The sequence below is a fragment of the Ruditapes philippinarum genome, unplaced genomic scaffold (assembly GCF_026571515.1).
Source record: "Ruditapes philippinarum isolate M1 unplaced genomic scaffold, ASM2657151v2 ctg1187_1_1_1_1, whole genome shotgun sequence".
Classification (NCBI taxonomy): Eukaryota; Metazoa; Mollusca; class Bivalvia; order Venerida; family Veneridae; genus Ruditapes; species Ruditapes philippinarum.
Window position 1 is genome coordinate 35,079 of NW_026859078.1, and position 18,616 is coordinate 53,694.

At 31.3% G+C, this 18,616-nt stretch overlaps 1 protein-coding gene across 1 annotated transcript in view; it reads left to right on the forward strand.

The window, feature by feature from the left end:
* The first annotated feature begins 4,195 nt into the window (after window positions 1–4,195).
* Window positions 4,196–18,616, forward strand: part of LOC132755124 (myosin-11-like) — a 49,727-nt gene continuing 35,306 nt past the window's right edge. The window contains exons 1-12 of the mRNA XM_060745922.1: window positions 4,196–4,349; window positions 8,932–9,014; window positions 9,345–9,456; window positions 9,810–9,945; window positions 12,156–12,233; window positions 12,728–12,782; window positions 13,579–13,677; window positions 13,879–13,934; window positions 14,574–14,637; window positions 15,046–15,155; window positions 16,304–16,458; window positions 16,864–16,881. Of these exons, the coding sequence (XP_060601905.1) occupies window positions 4,289–4,349; window positions 8,932–9,014; window positions 9,345–9,456; window positions 9,810–9,945; window positions 12,156–12,233; window positions 12,728–12,782; window positions 13,579–13,677; window positions 13,879–13,934; window positions 14,574–14,637; window positions 15,046–15,155; window positions 16,304–16,458; window positions 16,864–16,881 (1,027 nt within the window). The 5' untranslated portion in view covers window positions 4,196–4,288. The remainder of the gene's footprint in view (window positions 4,350–8,931; window positions 9,015–9,344; window positions 9,457–9,809; window positions 9,946–12,155; window positions 12,234–12,727; window positions 12,783–13,578; window positions 13,678–13,878; window positions 13,935–14,573; window positions 14,638–15,045; window positions 15,156–16,303; window positions 16,459–16,863; window positions 16,882–18,616) is intronic.

An 18,616-nucleotide genomic window follows, 5' to 3' on the forward strand; every position in this document is an offset into this window, starting at 1 on the left:
ATGCCTAAAGTTTTTGTTTTGTTGCTATTTTTCGATAGAATTGAATTTTAAATTGAACTTTATCGTTAAAAATGGTACATGTGGTGATTGACAACAAATGATAATTGATGGTTTCTTTGGGCTAGATGTAATATTGACAAATTGTTTATTTTCTTTAACAGCTAATTATAGGAAGAGTTCAAGTCATTGAAAATGATTCTTAGAACTCTGCGGTACAGCTTTCCGGTATTCGTTTAAAAACATAAAATCCAAACCAATGTGCAGTAGTAGAAATCAGAACTAATTAAAGGTTTATAATAGTTAAAGAAACATTTGAGAATTAAATGCATTTTTTCATATCTAATAACAAAAATATTTTCGGGGGAGGGGGTGGGGGGGTAGGTAACAGCATCATTTGCATTATAATGTCACATTATACTAACACATTTCTGTCATGCATGAATTTGGAAGTTTTCCTTGATTGAAATGCCTTATTTATTTGTAATGAGCGTGTCCTGCTATGAATTTAGAACAGTCCATTACTTAAAAGTTTAAGGCATTTCAATTACGATCAAAATACAAAAATGTGCAAACAACACTACAGATCCTGGATGTTCGGTGTGATACATGTAATAAATTTTGACCCCGTTAAAAGGAAGGTAATTTTTCAATGTTGAGAACTGAACATCGGCCATTTTTCGACGTTGAGAATTGGCCAGGCCTACTATTAAACATTAAAGTTTGATCAAAAAGTCGTTGAGAAATAATCATTAATTAAATTTTGATCAAATTAGGGTCATTTTATAACGGTTAGTTAATTTTTTGTTTAACATCTTTTTGTATGATGTACCCAGTGATAAATAATATCTTCCGCAGTATGACCCAATTCAGGTTTGCTGAAGGTAATCAAAGTTGTGCAATTTAACTTGTGACTTGTAATTCTTCTACACCAACCTTGCACCTTGGTACTCACGTTTCTGTACTAAACACGGGTAGTAACCGTTGCAGATACAATACACATCTCGCAACGGTTACTCCCCCTGATCATTACAGAAATGTTGAACGGCTGTATAATTCATTCGTTAATTATAATTAAGTACCATATAGTTGTCCAATATCAGTAATTGCCAAATTGTAATTAGCTCCTGGTCCTCTTGATTAAAATGAATAAATATTTATCACTTAAAATCTGACAGGAATACAGAAATATTACTGTTCATGTATATGACCAATTATAGGCACGTTTAGCATTTTTATTTTGATCACTAGTTGGGAATTTTTATGGTGGGTAGTCATTAAATAATGGGAATTAAGGCATCGGAGTCAAAATTTAGTGTTACACAGGCAGGCTTCCTGGCTGTATGTAGTGGATTACCACTTTCAGTTCCAGAGTAATAAAGACTTAAACCTTCACAACTTTTCTGGGAAATGTAACTCAGGTTAAATTAATGTAGGACTTGTCTCTTAATGACCTTAAACATACAAAGGGCTAAACCTGCAAAAGCTTTTTTGAAATGAATTGTAGACTTGGTCTCTTAATGACCTTCAAACAATGAACAACAAACAAATTTTGTTTGGCCTATAGCATTCACAGCTACTCAACTAGGGCATTTTATCAATCAAGACATTCCATACATGATACAAAATGAAATACATGTACTCTTGTATCAGAAGTTTTCAAACCCATTTCAGATCAATGAGTGTTTTATTTCATAATTTCGAGTTAGAAAATTTTATATCCTAATTAAGTCATATCAACCCATTTAAATGTAATAAATTTTGATCCCATATCTATCTTCCACATGCATTGTTAATGATGAGTTTGTTCAACAATTATTATCTAAAGGACTTTAAATTTCTAACCATTATATAATATATATGTAGCTACAATATTACAGTGATCAAGGAGTTCGACAGGGACATAGTTATATCAAAATCTTGTATCAAAATATCAGATAATAATAGTATTAATACAGCGATTTTATTCTGGTTTAGTTAACTGGCCAAAGATATTTGTATTTGCCATAACACAGGCATCAATATGAATACACGAATGTCGGTGCATTGATTGGTTGTCATTTCTTTTTTTGCGGAGAATGAAGGAAATAACACATAAAAATTTAACAAAAGGAAATATGTGTATTTAGTATTTACTATCTGGACATTTTTCTGTGTTGTTTGTTTTGAATAATAAATATTAACAGAATGTTTCATTTTGCTGTCAAGAATGCTTAATTATCATATGATTTCATACCCATTCAATTTTGTTATTATTCTGATGAAACATTTCTGGGAAGCACATTAATAAACATAAAAAATAAACAAGAGCAATGAGTGATCACACATGCCACCTGATGTGAACCAATTCAAGCAGATTTATGAAATGAGCCGCGTCACGACAAAACCAACGTAATGCGTTTGCGACCAGCATGGATCCAGACCAGCCTGCGCATCCGCGCAGTCTGATCAGGATCCACGCTGTTCGCTTACCAACTCTTTTACAAGTAGAGAAACTGATTGCGAAGAGTATGGATCCTGATCGAATATTTTATTACACTGCGATCGAAAAATACAAAAAAGAAAATAGAACAGTTACAATTACCTCGATCTACCAGCAGAGCCATAACGGTAATACACAAACTTTTAATGTTTTCAGACGAGTCTCGTTACTCTACGGTCGTGTAAGAATTTACCGTCGAAAGGGCGAAAGGTCTGCACCTGTCTGTGTTATACAGCATGATCGTTTCGGTGGTGGTAGCGTCATGGTATGGGGCGGAATAATGGGTGGACAAAAGACCCGGCATTTTGTTATACACGACAACTTAAACGCCAAGAGATACATCAACGAAGTCTTGAATGCCGAGGCTATTCCGTTTATGCCAAGAAACAGTCCCGTTGTGTTTCAACAAGACAACGCCCGTCCTCACACGGCGAGGATAATTCGCGCTCACTCATCTGCAGCCAAACGTCAATACCAAGCAATGGCCAGCAATGTCTCCCGATAGAGCATATCTAAGATGTGCTTAGCAGAAATGTCCGACGACATCACGCCCCACATAATATCCTCCAACTGACAAATGCATTGATAGCGGAATGGAACAATCTTCCAAATAACCTTGTTCAACGTTTCGTCAATTCTATGCGTCGACGCGTTGACATACTACTTAAAGCCAGAGGTGGCCACAGCCGATATTGTTAAACTGTTAATGATATGATTAAAACCTATCTGCACGTTGTCAGAACGTTATAGCCACAAAATTGATAAATTGAATTTGACCCTTTCCTTAGAACTAGCGTAATTTAACAAACTTAAACATAATTAATAAACAACAAAATGCATATCAATGTTGTACATGCATCTCTTTCTCATGCCCAACATTCGTTTTTACATTTCCGTCATCGATTTCTTGAAAATAATAATAAAATATACACTGTCAGGTTTCTATTTTTGCTGAGTGTATATTAAAAACTGAAAATAATATCAGAAATTTTTTATATAGAATTATGCTAAAAGCTGAAGACCATCTATTTCATACATGTACAATATTCATTAAAACTAGTAAAAATAATGTGGAAACAAATTGTTGTGTCATATATGTAAAAATAATGCAAATATAAGCACAGGTAAGCAAACTTACTTATTTAGTGTACATATTGTTAATTGGATTTTAGCTTTATGACAACATCTTTTTAAAATCAAAATGAAGTTAAAGCGGTACCCCTGAAATAATAATAACATAACATATAGATTCTATTATGCAAAACAATTAAAATAAACTATCAAAAAATAAGAAAGAAAAACCTAGTAGACTCATTTAACAATAAAACATGAAAGTATTCAGAATTCATTTTACTTAATTCGTCGCAATTAAAAAAGTGGTAATGGTGTTCCATAGTTTAAAAAACTGTCATCTAATATTTTTCAACAAATACAAATAATAAATTTAGGACCTTACATTTGTGCAAAGTTATTTCAAATTCCTTTGATAAATGACAAAGTTATGGACCGGAAATGAAATGTGACAGACGGACGGACAGACAGACGGACGGAGCCTGTTTCTATATCACTCTTTTTCTTTGAAAAGGGACAAAAAATCACCGACCAGAACTAGTTCCGTACCTTGGTGACACCGGATAAACGGTAAAAAACGGGAATCAAAACGGGTTTTATCCAATATGAAGCTAGAAACCAACCTAGGTTGCAACAAATCAACGGAAATAACCGAAGTATATCAAATAAATTGTTTACAAATGGCGACGAAAGTGAGATGAGCGCAGGCCAGCTTATTTATTAGTATATTAGGAAAAAATGTCATCGCAAGTGGAGACTACTGGTGTAAATAATGCTGTTGAACATTTACAAGAGCTAGGTTCGATTGATTTATTTTTAAATGAACGAAAAAGTAGGGCAAAGACTATGGGAACCAATTTTCAGTCACAACACATTCTAAATTCTGTGGCGCTGATGTCATGTCTGACTAAATTGCGTAAAGTCACATGTTTTATTAACTTTAACACTTGCAGAAATGCCATACATAATTAATTGTCAGATGTTATCAGAAAAACAATAACAAACGGTTTGTTTTAAATGACACTATGTAAATTGTCCAACTTCAACTATACTGGTGCCTCATATTTCCGAGGTACTGAACTGTTTAACACAGACAACAAAAGTTAAAAGGATAAAATTCTGAAAAACACATTGAATATTGTAGGATAGACATGTCAGTTGCATCAAAGTTTATTCCATTTAATGTATGCATGTAAGCAATTATGTATACAGCATTGTAATTAACACGATTACTGGAGGTTACGTACCACGGAGGATACGTACCAGGAGGTTACGTACCATTTTTGGAGGTTACGTACCACTTATATATTTTGGAGGATACGTACCATATATATAATTTATATAAAATACAAATAATATAGAGCATAACAATTATAAAAAAAGACCGAATTTTAAAACTTTATTATTACTTTTTTAAAAATCACATATGAGCAATTAATATAAATGCAAACGTTTTATATATGATTATCACACATTCAGAAATGAGTAATCTAACAAATCACAAACAAATTGCAAACTATTGACATATGAGTGAATCAGTGTGGTATTAATTATTTATCACAACTCTGATCCGGCTTTGACGTACGTGTAACTCAAACTTTAAATGAGTGAACTCTAATAAACATATAAATATACCGCAATTCTTGTCCGATATCACAACTGCAATTACCTACAGAGAAGCAGCATGACGGAATCAGCAGCACACTGTTTAGATTGTTCTAAAGAAGTTACAAGAAGACAACATGCTTTACAATGCGACCAATGTAATAATTGGCAGCATCGTTTATGTGGGACAGGAAAACCTATTTAATTTAATTTCAGGTTGTTGACAACTCACAAGAAGAAGTAGACCACCTTCAAATTCCAGCAATGTTACACGACACTACGAGTGCTGAATCTGTTGTCTTGTTTATTTCAGTATATTATTATTATTCAGTGCGGATAAATGAAATATTTTAAAAAATACTTGTTAATTGTGTATTGTTGTTTCATTTCAGGGCGTGTAACATAATTATGTGTTTTTATATATGAGTCTGTAAATAAAACGTAACCTGCATATTTTGTATTGTTTATTTCAGTATATTATTATTATTCAGTGCGGATAAATAAAACTCAAAAAGTATTTTTAAAAATACTTGTTAATTGTAACATAATTTTCATTTTATGCACAGTTCGGTTAACGTGTAAATAAAATGTAAATGTATAAATATGTAACGCTTGTTTTTTTCCAAGGTAAGTAATTTTGTCCGGTATATTAACATGTATATGAAATATTATTATTGCTATTGATTATTTTGTTTATTTCAGTGAAATGCGTATAAATAAAAAAATAATACTATAAATGAAAAGTGTTTTTTTTTATTTACCGTGGTTTGTTTCATTGTACTACTAGTTTAGTGCGTGTAATTATATTAGTGTTATTAATTATTGTCATCGTTTGTTCGTTTCAGTGTTGTATATAAAACTTGTTTATTATCGTTAATTGGTTTGTTGTTTATTCTTTTATATTCATACATATTTAATCTCATTACAAAATTAATACAATTAAATCGCGAATTTGAACAATAAACTTGATAGTTTCACACCTTATCCCTTATTATCACTTTATTATATATTTCTATAGTGGTACGTAACCTCCAAAAATGGTACATTTATGCAGTGGTACGTAACCTCCATGGTACGTAACCTCCAAATTCCATTAACACCCATCTGCTGCCTAGTGAGTAAAGTTGTGTTCTCATATTTCCAAGGCAATTACATTTTAATAGTTTCAAAAGCAAACCCAATAATAATATTTATATTTTAGTACACCTATACCAAGGCTTGTCTGAATGTGGGGATTTTCTCTTTTGCATTTATCAAATATCACAATGGTTGTTTAACAAAGACATAAATTTGTCTTAAAAGGTATGAAATCTAAAATTAAAATGGTGAAATAAATTACATGTACTTTGCTCTTAATCTGAATAAAAAGAATATTTTTTTCCAGTCGTATATGTAATATTTCTATAAAAATACAATAAAATAGTAAAAGTAAAACTAACTGGCAGGTTCATGAAGTCTAGGAGGCACTTTGGACTGTTTAGGCTAATACCTTGGAAATATGGGTACCACGGAAATATGAGGTGCCAGTATATATCAAATTTAAGTCATTTGTTTAAAATAGTGATACAAATTTTTTCAAGAACAATATTTTTTTGTGAGAGTTTTACCATTTTCCTCAGTCTTTGAATCATTTATTTATATGATGTACCACTAAGTATTCATCAGACTTTACGTAGGGGTCCTTATAACATGGGGGAGAATCACGCCATTCCTTACCCAAACAAACAAAATGGCGGATGCAGCCAAAAGTAGGTTTTTCCCTTTTTTTCTCTGAAATTTGTGATGTTCTAATGTAAAGGTACTTATAATAACCTTCTCCACAATTTTCCTGGCACACAGGATTTTATTTCATGATGTTTCGTCCTGTACTTCTTTTGAAATGCGCGTCACCAGATTCAAAGTGAGAGAATTTTCCACCGGTTTGATAGTGGTAAAGTACGGCTTCTTCTCTAAAATTCATGGTTTCGTTTACATTTATGTATATTAACTGAAAGCACTGACACTAAGTATGTTTGTATTTATCCGTAGCTGTTCTACATAAATAAGAAATATTCTCCAGTCGCTATTGCTCCAGTCGAAGTTTCTAATTTCTGTAGAACAGCACGGATGAACAACTAACATATACTTCGTAAATACTATTTTAATAGTAGCGTAATAATTTTTACAACCGTTCTTTCATAAAGATAATGACGTCACTTGAGCGCAAGCAGTCTGGCATTAAAGGTTTTAGATGGGTTTTCCGGCATGGATAAAAACATCGAAATCCAAAAATCTGATATGAAACTTTATATTTCATGGTCGATAAAATGTTTACCACTAGAAATTAATAAGCAAATTCCAAAGTCACTCTTTTATTGCTGATACCTGCAATACTTTTTTTTAAGAAATTATTGTTTTTCAATTTTGTTGGGGCGTTTCCAGGCATACATGCCATAATTTTTAGACTCATTTACGGGACACTTTTCATTTGGAGATTGGGCATTGATCAGCAAACGTATTTTTTTTAATTTACATAGTGGCATGCAACCTATATTACCGGTATTTACAACTTGCAAATTTAATGGAACCATAAACAAATAAATTACTAACAGTTTTTCTATCTTTTTTAAATATTAAGGCATCGTAAATTCAATCAGTCATAGAATAGAATAAAGCTATGTTAAGTAAGGACAATTAGTCATGTCTTTTACCTGAAACATTCGCTGAATCTTGCAGATTTCATCACCTCATATTTAGCGGTAATATTCACAGTGTTTGACCACTAATAACTGCTGTTGTTGTTTTAGTTTTATTTATACTGGGCGCCAGCTTCCCATATGTCCCAGACAATCGGCCTCTGTTACGATTGCTGGTCGTAGAGCCTGCAACGGAGGACTTAATTCACCTGCAACGTCGTCGATCGTAGAGCCGCGACAGAGGTCTTTTCATGCTGTCGTTCGTCGTAGACCTTCTCTAGGACCCATTTCCTCACTTCTTGAACAATGGTTGACAATAGAGGAAAGGCACCTCTTCCGGGAGCAGCAGCTCTCTTTAGGGCCACACCCTTCGCCGTTGGTTAGGTCACACAAGCTAAGTGACCTAACTAGGTCACCCATCTGGTGTGACCTATGCCTTCCGAGCGACGTGCACGCCACGAAGGGAAGTCGGAAGCTAATAACTGCCTGCAGGCAGATTAAATTTATACTGGCCAGTTGTTAATTACAGTGTATGACACCTTCACTCAGGAAGCCACAGGGGGTTAACAATTAATTTTTTAATTGATCAAAATTATTGCCAAAAATTGTTTGTTGGAAGGGGCCAATAGATATACCAATCAAAGGATTAGTGTTAGCATTGCAATGCTGTAAGGGGATAATCGTTCGTTATTAGCATTCTAGACTAGTTTATAAAAACTTGGCAATAAAATTATCTAAAAATGTAAAATTTTTTGCTTCAAAGTAGATTATTTTAGATTTTCTTTTTTAACGGGACAAAACATCTCCTGGACAGACACCTTATTTCTTGGACTTTCCCCGACATCCAGGACGTTATGGCATGTATGATTCAAAGGATAGAGCCATCATGTATATATTTTTGATAATTTTATTTCCTTTTAAATTATACAATGTACGTGATAGTCTATAGCCAGGAAAGCCAAAGCCAGGGCCTGCTTTGCCATTATGCCTTTGACTTCCCCTTATAAAGTGATAAGTTACTCTACATTTTTGGTTCTGTATACGAAAATAGGCAATACATTCTATATGTATTTCTAAACTTAATATATAATGTTTTTGCAGGTGATCGGATGAGACATGATTTTGGTTTTAGTGAGACAGATGTATGTAATATAGATAAAGTGATTGAAGCACTTAAGGAACTGGTAAGTTTATTTACAAAAATATATTGAACCAACTTATTTATAATCTTAAAATAAATATCAGGTATTGACTTAATATCAAGTTTTTTATAATTGTCTGCATCTTATATTTAGAAATCTTATATAACTATATCTATATTTATGTCACACAGTTTTAATAAGCGTTAATATTCAAGGGTGTTTCTTAAGATTGATTTATGCTAAAAAACTATGCTTGGATTACAGACTAAATTCTGCATGTTTCAATATACTGGTATATCTGTTCAACAGTTATATAGGAACATGGATTCAAGTAAAAAACTGATGACTCTTTGTCTTATACTGTAAATGTAGGAAATATTACGGTCTGAGGCACATGACAGGTTGGAAGCCGAGACTATCCGTGCCAGTATACAGAGACATACACTGCAGTTTCTACCAGGACGGATCACCCAAGAAATCACAGGTACCTTAAAAAACAACAACAAAATCAACAACTGGATTTTTTTAATATTAATATTTGAAAGACCCTGATATTATGAATGTAATCAAACTGTTTTTCTTACTACTACTGCTTGATTTTATTTTGCATCACTAGCTGAATAAATGTGTCCTGGGAAATTCAAATCTAGTAACATTTTGATGGAAGCTATGTTTACATGGTTTTAGCAGCAAATAAAACGTTTTTTTAATGTTAGATTTTAAATAACCATCCCTACTAATTTGTTAACTTTGAAAAAAAGCTTTTTATACTAGCATTTAAACATTTTTAATCACACTCTTAGGAAAATAACTTACATGATAATTTTTATCATACAGATGCTATTAACTCTGCCAAAAAATCAAATGCTGATGCCATAGAATACCTGAAGAATCAATTGGAGAAAGTCAACAAAAACATAGTCTACCTCGAGGGTTACCAGAAACAGCTTGATGAAGAAAATGCACAACTACAGTAAGCCATTCATTGCATATTTCTACAATTTTTTTCTTCAAGGTTCTGGAAACTGATTATTTTAACTAATTAGGCACAAGGGGGCGTAAAAAATATTTTAACTAATTAGACACAGGGGGCGTAACTCTTGATTTGTTTCCATTTCTGAATCAGGATGGATTTACTGATTGACTTACTATAAAAAAGTAAAGTACATGTACTTTGAATCTATTTTAAAATGGAAATTTATCTTTTAATAACAACAAACATTTATATTTAAAGTTATCATTATTTTCTTCTTTTATTCTATAAATACGAGTATTGTTATATACAGGTCAGGCCAGCCAGCACATCTGTGATATATAACAAGACTTTATGATGTTGTTTGTTAATTTTGGGTGTTTTTTTTTGGTAATTAACAATAGCCAAATGTGTTGTATGCAAAGTTGTAGATGTTAATAATACAAATTTATTAATGTATTGGATTAGAATTTAATATTAAATGGATTTTGATTTTTAAGGTTGTCTTTATCAATAAGATTTTATATGGCTTGTTCTAAAATAAAAAAATATATATTTTACTTTGGTTGTTAGTTTATATTTTTTATTGACTTGATTAAAAGTTTGTTAGATTATACAGTCTTTATTGGTATAATTTAAAATATCTTGATCTTTTTTCTTTATTCAGACAATGGTATATTGAGTTCCTGTAGCTAAAGACATTTAGATTATAGTTTCAAAACAATGTAGAAAAGACATTGGTCTATTTATTTGAAATCGATAAATTCATGTAGTTATTTGCTAGCTGTTTCTTCTATCACCCTTTTGATTTTCATTTAATTAATATTCTTGCATTTAATGAATATTGCAGGATGTCTCAAATAGACAATTTAACATGCTGTATTAAATTTTCAGTGGCTTAAATGTTGATTTTACTTCCTGCCCATCTACTTAAAATTTATCATTCTTAGTAGTTAGAGTTTCCTTAGCAAATGTTATAGCTGTTACAGGAAATATGCCAGGATATTGTGTGGCTATTACCTTATGTTTAGAGTGTTTTGCTGGTATTTTTGTTGACAATTACTTAATGTTTTATTTCTTTATTCGTGAGGAAGCTATCCAGCTAAGTTATGGAAAAGAGGTTCAGCTTAGGTGTCCCACTTGTGCCTGAAATAATACATGGGGGTGCACCTAGGTGTTCCTTCAACAGTAAAACTGGAAAGTCAACATATGACCCCTTCTGTGTTGGTGTGATGCAAAACCTTACAAACAAACACAAAACTTTCTTAATTTGTTTTAAGGATTTAAGAACTGATTATTTAAAGTTGATTCCATCAAGAAAATACCTCAACCTCATGAAAGCTTAAAAGCCAGTTCAGTTTTGCGAGTATATACCCCCTGTACATACTGCTAGACCAGTCTGAATGCCCTTGCAATTAGACCCTACTATATACTTTAAGTTGGCTTCTGAATTTTAGTGTTATGATATGAGAAATCCTCCTATGATTGTGTCAAAGGATGGGGACAATACACAGCCTGTGTCTGTACCATCAACAATTACCATTCTGCAGGTCTACCGTCTCAGCTGCTAGGTTACTTGTACACATTTTCCCTGCTATTAGTAAACAATTCTATACATGTACTATGATGCTTGGAAAATTGTCTATTCAAGTTCAAAGCAGGCCATTTAGTCCAATATATACTATTTAAGTATGATAAAGGCTGATTACTGAAATAAAATATGCCTATTTTTCAATTCTTTATTTTTTGAAAGATTTGTGAGTTTTTACTAGATTTAAACTTTAAACAGGGGGTTAGAACATTTTTTTAGAGTATTTGTGTGGTTTGCTGTGTTTTGTAGGATGCAAGACAAAATGTCTAGCCTCTGATATTTCCTTATTAAAACTGTCATAGGAAAATCTCTGGGTTTTTCTTTGTGTGTAAATAGTTTCAGTTAGTAAATGTAAAAATAAAACTTATTTATTTATATTTGAAATATTTTACCTGAGAAATTGAAATCAAGGTATAGGATGACTCAAGAATTACTTAGCCTTGCTCCTGCTTAATTTGAGGATCTAATAACATATATTCAATAATTACCTTTTAAATGCAATAATTGATGTTTTGTTTTATGACTTGTTGTTACATGTTTTTATTCTTAAGTGTTATCATATTTTGTTTGATTTATCAAAGATTTACAAAACTTTACCGTATCATGATAATTATTTCAGTCCGGAGAGAGAACAAGTTAGACAACAACATGAGGAGATCATCTCACAGCTTAACCAAAGAATGGCTGAGAAAGCCAGGTACCAATGTCTTTCAATTATTATCTTATTGAACATTTCCAGACTTAATTTTCACTAAAATTTCTCCACTTTATTCCAATATAAATCTTCTTTTTCTACTCCTTTGGTATTCAATTATACTATTGTTTTTTTTTTGTTTGAATCATGATATATCCAAGGAACACATGAAAAAATTTATACATGATATCAATGATATTATTAAGCAGGATTTTCAATGAGAAACTTTGTCTTGATAAAAGACTGGTATATGAAGGTATGTAGCTAGGCATAAACTACCATTTAGGCAGAATTATTTCCCCTTTTGCATTTGTGATATTTGCGGAAAATCTAGGTTCATCCTGTCACATTTTTCATGTTTTTTGTTTGAACTTTGAAATGGGGTAAGGTCAAAACATAAACAGTATTTGAATGATAATAATAATCATGTTGTTTTAATTAATTTGACGTTGCGGTATAATTGTTATATGAAATAAGCTTCCTGTATTCTATTGCAGCATGCAGATTCACCTAAATGAGACTAGAGACCAAGTTAGACAGACAAATCAAGATGTAAGTTACTGTGAATGGTCTCAGCATAGTCAAATTTTGTACTCTAAATCAGTCATGATGAATTATACACTGTCTTCGACTTTAAGCATCAATACTATCCCACTCAAATGAGGCCCAAAATATAACATGTTACCCATATACCATTTTCAGTAATTTTCATTCTGTTGGACACTGTTTAAATTGTCCACTTTAAAAACTCCTGTCTCCTGGAGGGTAGTATATCTTTCATCCTTCCGCCAAAAAATGAGGTTCTGGAGAATACATAAAAAAAAAAAACTTTTAAATGGTAAAAAAAAAACTACACAGATGCAATAAATATACTTTAAATATGACCAATCCAACTAGAGATGACTTAAATTCTGGCATTTCAAAATGTTCAAGAACCGGGTTGAGTCTAATCTAGTACCGGGACAGCTAATGACCATTATTATAAATATGTGGTCTCACAAGTATTTATCTGTCATTTTTAAACAACAAGAAATACATTCATTCTCATAATGGTAGTTGTGATATTTTCTTGCATCAGTGGAGATATTTTTCATATCTAATTTTTGTTATTGCCTGTGCATGTTATGTGTAAAGATTCTTATTTAGATTTTGAATACTGATTTATTTACAATTATCTATATACTCTTTAATCATCTGGTAAAATGATTATTTTTCCAAACACTTTGTACACATCATTTTTCATATCATATTTAAAGGTATTTCATGTATCATAATTGCTGTTATTAACCATGCCTGGAAAAATAATGTATTATTACGGTTGTAACTTTATCATTTTGTATATTTCCAGATTGTAGATTTAGAAGATGGTATTCTTCAACTCAAGGAAGATTTAATACACGAAAGAGGGGAGGCAAGATCAGAGAAAAGACAGTTGAAGAAGGCTGTGGTACGTAGAAGAAGTATTTGATTGCAATGTTTGCATTTAATCTACAGAGAATAAAAGTACTGCAGATAAGTGAAAAAAATGTTTGAAACAGATAGTGAAAATAAAACTGTATTTTTAAAATTTGTCACTTTAAACTGATTATAATATTCTGTATATAGATAATAGCCTTTTTAGTACATTAAGGTCTTGTTTTAATTTCAGGCAAGTACAACAGACAAAACAAAGGAACAAAAACTTTTAAATGTTGAAAAGAAAAAGTAAGTTTTATTTATTACAAATGTATAATCTATTTAATTTTTGTTTCTATAGATTAATTTTTATAAGTTAAATACTTTGTAATTATTTATAATCATGTCTCTAGGGTGAAAAATGAACCCATCCGATGGATCTCTTTGCTTATATAGATTTTGATTAGAAAACACATTTAAGTAATGTAATTTTTTAAAAATTTTATTTTAACTGATGGTACAAGATTATGACTGTGGCAAGTGAATAGCTTTACTAGTTGTGGAAGATTAAACATGACATTCTTACCTTATTACACAGTACACCTGACAATGCACTATGTGGGCACTTTAGAAAAGCCACCTACTTTGAGCTAGCAGTATATCATTCTTTGGGATTCAGATGCTGAAAAGTGTTGACCATAAGATTGGAAGTCTTTGTGATCCGTAGACCATAGAGTCATGTACAGTCAAAGCTGTCTAAATCAGTCAGCCAAGGGATGCAGCCATTTTGGCTGCTTAAGACAGGTGGCTGTTGAATGGAGGATAAATTTTTTATTCAAATATATTCTTTATTTGTTTAATGAAATATATAACTATAATATGCTGCAATAGTTGCATTTGTCATATTATTGATTTGCATGACCATATCCGCTGTACTTTTTTTTACAGAGATTTGGATGCATTGCATGAAAAGTTAGTAGATAGTGAAGGAAAACTTGATGCCTTGAGAAAGGTAAATAGCTTAGTAAATAAATATTTAGAACATAAAAGTATTAGATTTTGATTCACAAAGATCTTTAAATTATTGCTGACAGACCCAAAGTGATGTGGCATTTATAATATTATTGAAATGAATGAATCCTCTGATATTATCAGCTTCTATTGCCTATTTATTGCTAAATTTTAATTTAAACTGATAAAGGTTTAAGTTTTATTTTCTAAATATATATTTTTTATTACAACACAAAAGTGAAGTCCTTTAAAATACATGAAAGTCTACCTCCTGCAATAAACAACTTTTCATTATCAGCTTATAGAAATGATCCAAACTTAATAAACATTTTCCCCCTAAATCAACAAGATAAAAGTGTTACAGCTGTTCCTGTACATGTATATAATTTTTGAGCATTATACATTACAGAGTTTACGTAGATTTGAGACATCAAAGGCCAAGCTTGAAGGTCAGGAAAGAGCTTTGACTGCTCAGTTACAGAAACAACTCAAACAAAATGAAGAATTAAGACAGAAAGGGTATTTACTAAATACTTTAATTGTTATCCATAATAATAAGTATTAACTGTTATATTCTAACAATAGTCTGACCAGAAATCTTCACTCTAGTCTGCTTAAACCCTTAACTAGGGTCCGAGGTAATAAAGAAATTTTCTTGCATAGCAGACTGGCGTTTCTATGAGTTTTACCCATGCCGGCATTTTCATCTGGCATGGGGGTGCCAGATGAGTTGCGTGTCATACAACAACATCATTTTAGCGCATTTTATGAATGAACCGGGTTAAAATGATGTCATTTTAGAAGGGAACTATGTGCTTAGGATGACATCATTTCACCGTTGTTATTAAGTTGTAAATTCATACGCTATTGTAAGAAAATAGTTATGGACGAAATGACTTGAATTTCCATGAACAAATATCTAATTGAGGTAAAATATTTCAAACATAAGAAATTAATGGCAGAATATGCAAGAAAAAATATCTGACATATGTTTGCGGTTTGGATCAGAATATCCATCCCTCCGCAACATATGACAGTTATTATTATTCCCAGGTAAAACTCTGATCTCAGGTATTTGATTGGTCAGAAACTGCCAGAGAATGTACAATAACCAATGAAAATCCTAAGATTTGAGACAGAACTCGGAATAAAAGTTTTATAACTTTTGAAGAAGATGTATCCAGCTTCCATTTTTTGGAACTGTCCATTATCACTTTGGTGGTATCAAGATGATGGTTTTATGTTAGTAAGTCAGCAGTATGGAGCCTAGGGCTGGAGGTTATAAAATATTTTTCTAAGCTGTCTCTCAAATATCAGGATTATTATTTCATGTACAACTCTTTGCAAACTTTGGACCAATCAAATACTTGAGATTTGAGTTTCAGCTTAGAAAATTTCTTCATAGCCTCAGACCCTGGTCTGACTGTGCAGATGTGTAGGCTAACAATCTTTACAGCTGGCAAAGGCAGTAATCAGTTTTATTTCCAAAAGAGTAAGTGTTAATGTTAAACATTTTAATATTTTTGAAATTCAATAAATTAACAGTGACAAAGTTTAAGCCTGACTTATTTTAGCAATTGATTACCTACAAACCATAAATACTTAATACCAAATAAGAATAAAATTTTTCAAAAGTATACTGTGAACCTATTTCCTTTCAATTTCAGAGCTTCAATTTTAGCTGAAGATGCTAGATTACAGAAAGAATTTATAGAAAATGAGAAACAACTAACAAGTAAACTAAAAAGGGTAGGATTCTACTTTATATCTGTACTTCATATATATCAGACTTCTGTGTTATTATCAGAATATTTCTGTTGCTGTAAACTTTTAATTTACATAAAGTTTGAATGAGTTTAACTGTTAATTTGTATTCTTATGACATGATACAAACATTAAGGCCATTTTAGATTCACACTGTCTCTGCAATAATAATGCAAATTTGAAACCTTTTCCGATTAACAGTTACTATTTTTGTTCATGTCTGTTTATCATAGCATATTAACAAAAGTGATACTAAACTGCACTGTCACTATGATTCTTGAAAATTATATTTCTATTAGAATTGTTATTATTTTGAATGAAATGAACATATTTACATTTAAAATATAATAAAAGGGTGTAAACTGTTTATTAAATATTATATAACAAAGAGATGATTAAATTACTGTTTCTTTATCAATGGGGAAAAAGAGATTGTAAAAAAAAAGAAAATTGACTTTGAAAGGGAAAGGTTTTGCAGAAGGTAAAGTTTGGGTTTAACATAAGCCCCCAAAAACACTTTTTTTATTTAGTTTTTTATGAAATTTTTATGATTATTAAGGTGTATTTTTTATTCAACATTTATAAAATTTAAAAAAGTCTTGTGTCAAAAAGGGGAAAAGAGTGATAGTTTTTAAAGAAAATTTAAAGCTGACTTTAAAGAAATAACTTTCTTTGGGGTTGGGAAATTTTAATATGCAGAGCAATATGATACAAAATTAATAGGGAATATTAAAAAAATTACAAGTTGTTGTGGATTAAATAAATTAAATATACTGCAGAATTTGACAAATGAAATAAATATACTGCAGAATTTGTAAAATGAAATTCTTTCTCATTAGACAAAATATAACTTTAGCCACTTTACAATATACACAAGTGCCTGGATGTGCTTGATATCTTACTCCACCAAACTATCACAATTCCAGCATAACTAAGAATGTAATAAAAGGGAAATAAGTATTAACTATTTTAAAACACTTTGAAAATTACATTCTATAGTGCTTTTCCCCCTTTTTTGTCAGAGCTCTGCATGTATAAGTTTCAATTTTCCAATAAAAAAAAATCTAGTTTTACATTAAAAGTACATTCCTGTCTCTTGAAGTATATATGCACAATAAAGTTGTCATTTAATCTTCACTGTTTCTTTTTTTTTAGAAAAAGTTCAAGTGTTTGATTCATACATGTATATAAATATATTTAGTTGTTCCTATACTGTATTTATTTTCTTGTATTGTTAGCTTTGATATTTGAAGAATAATGAAGCTGGCTTTGGTGTTATTTTGAGCATAATACATGTACTTAGTTCGAACAGTATTTTTATGAAACTTGTGACTTGTTTCATAGGTCAAATTATCTATATCTTTGACCCATAACTCAACATAATCAGCCGTATTAACCCTTTCGCTGCCAGAGGGTTATTGTTTTAATGATTACCTATTTGCCAGAGGGTTTTCTAAGAAATTACTATATTATTAATTAATATTATTATTATTATTTGTTATTATTATTATAATAATTATATATGTTTCCAAATCTGTGAGTATAATAATAATTATTGTCGATGGTATAATTTTCTTTATATTTATTATCATTTTTATTATTATTATTATTAATTATTATTATTACTATTTATTTATTATGAGAAATGGCTAAAAGGCCGTCCATATGGCAAAAACGCCGAAAATAACTGGGATTGCATAAGCCGTCCCTATGGCAGTGAAAGGGTTAATCAAAGGGACTCCATTGAGGATTTTTTAACATGATGGAACTGGAAATAATTTTTTGACAATAATAGATGTACCAGTAGGTCTATAGACCAAACACCAAACTCTATAGACCTTGTGTGTATAATTTCAGATCACTCATTTCGTTTTTCTGGAATAATTATTCTAAATTGTGAAAATTTACCAAAAATTGAAAAAGGATTGCAACACATTTTACTCAAATCTGGCTAAGAATATCACAAAACTACAATTTTAAATTTAATCCTGAGTATATTTCCTTATTATCTTTTTTTCTATATTTCTGTTTAAGATGCTTTTGCTGACCTGTGTAAGAAATTCAAATTTTATGTTTTTAAGCTTTAGGACCTCAGGCGAGTTCCTTTAGTGTTGTACATAATTGAGCCGCATCACCACAAAACCAACATAGTGCGTTTGCGACCAGCATGGATCCAGACCAGCCTGCGCATCTGCGCAGTCTGATCAGGATCCATG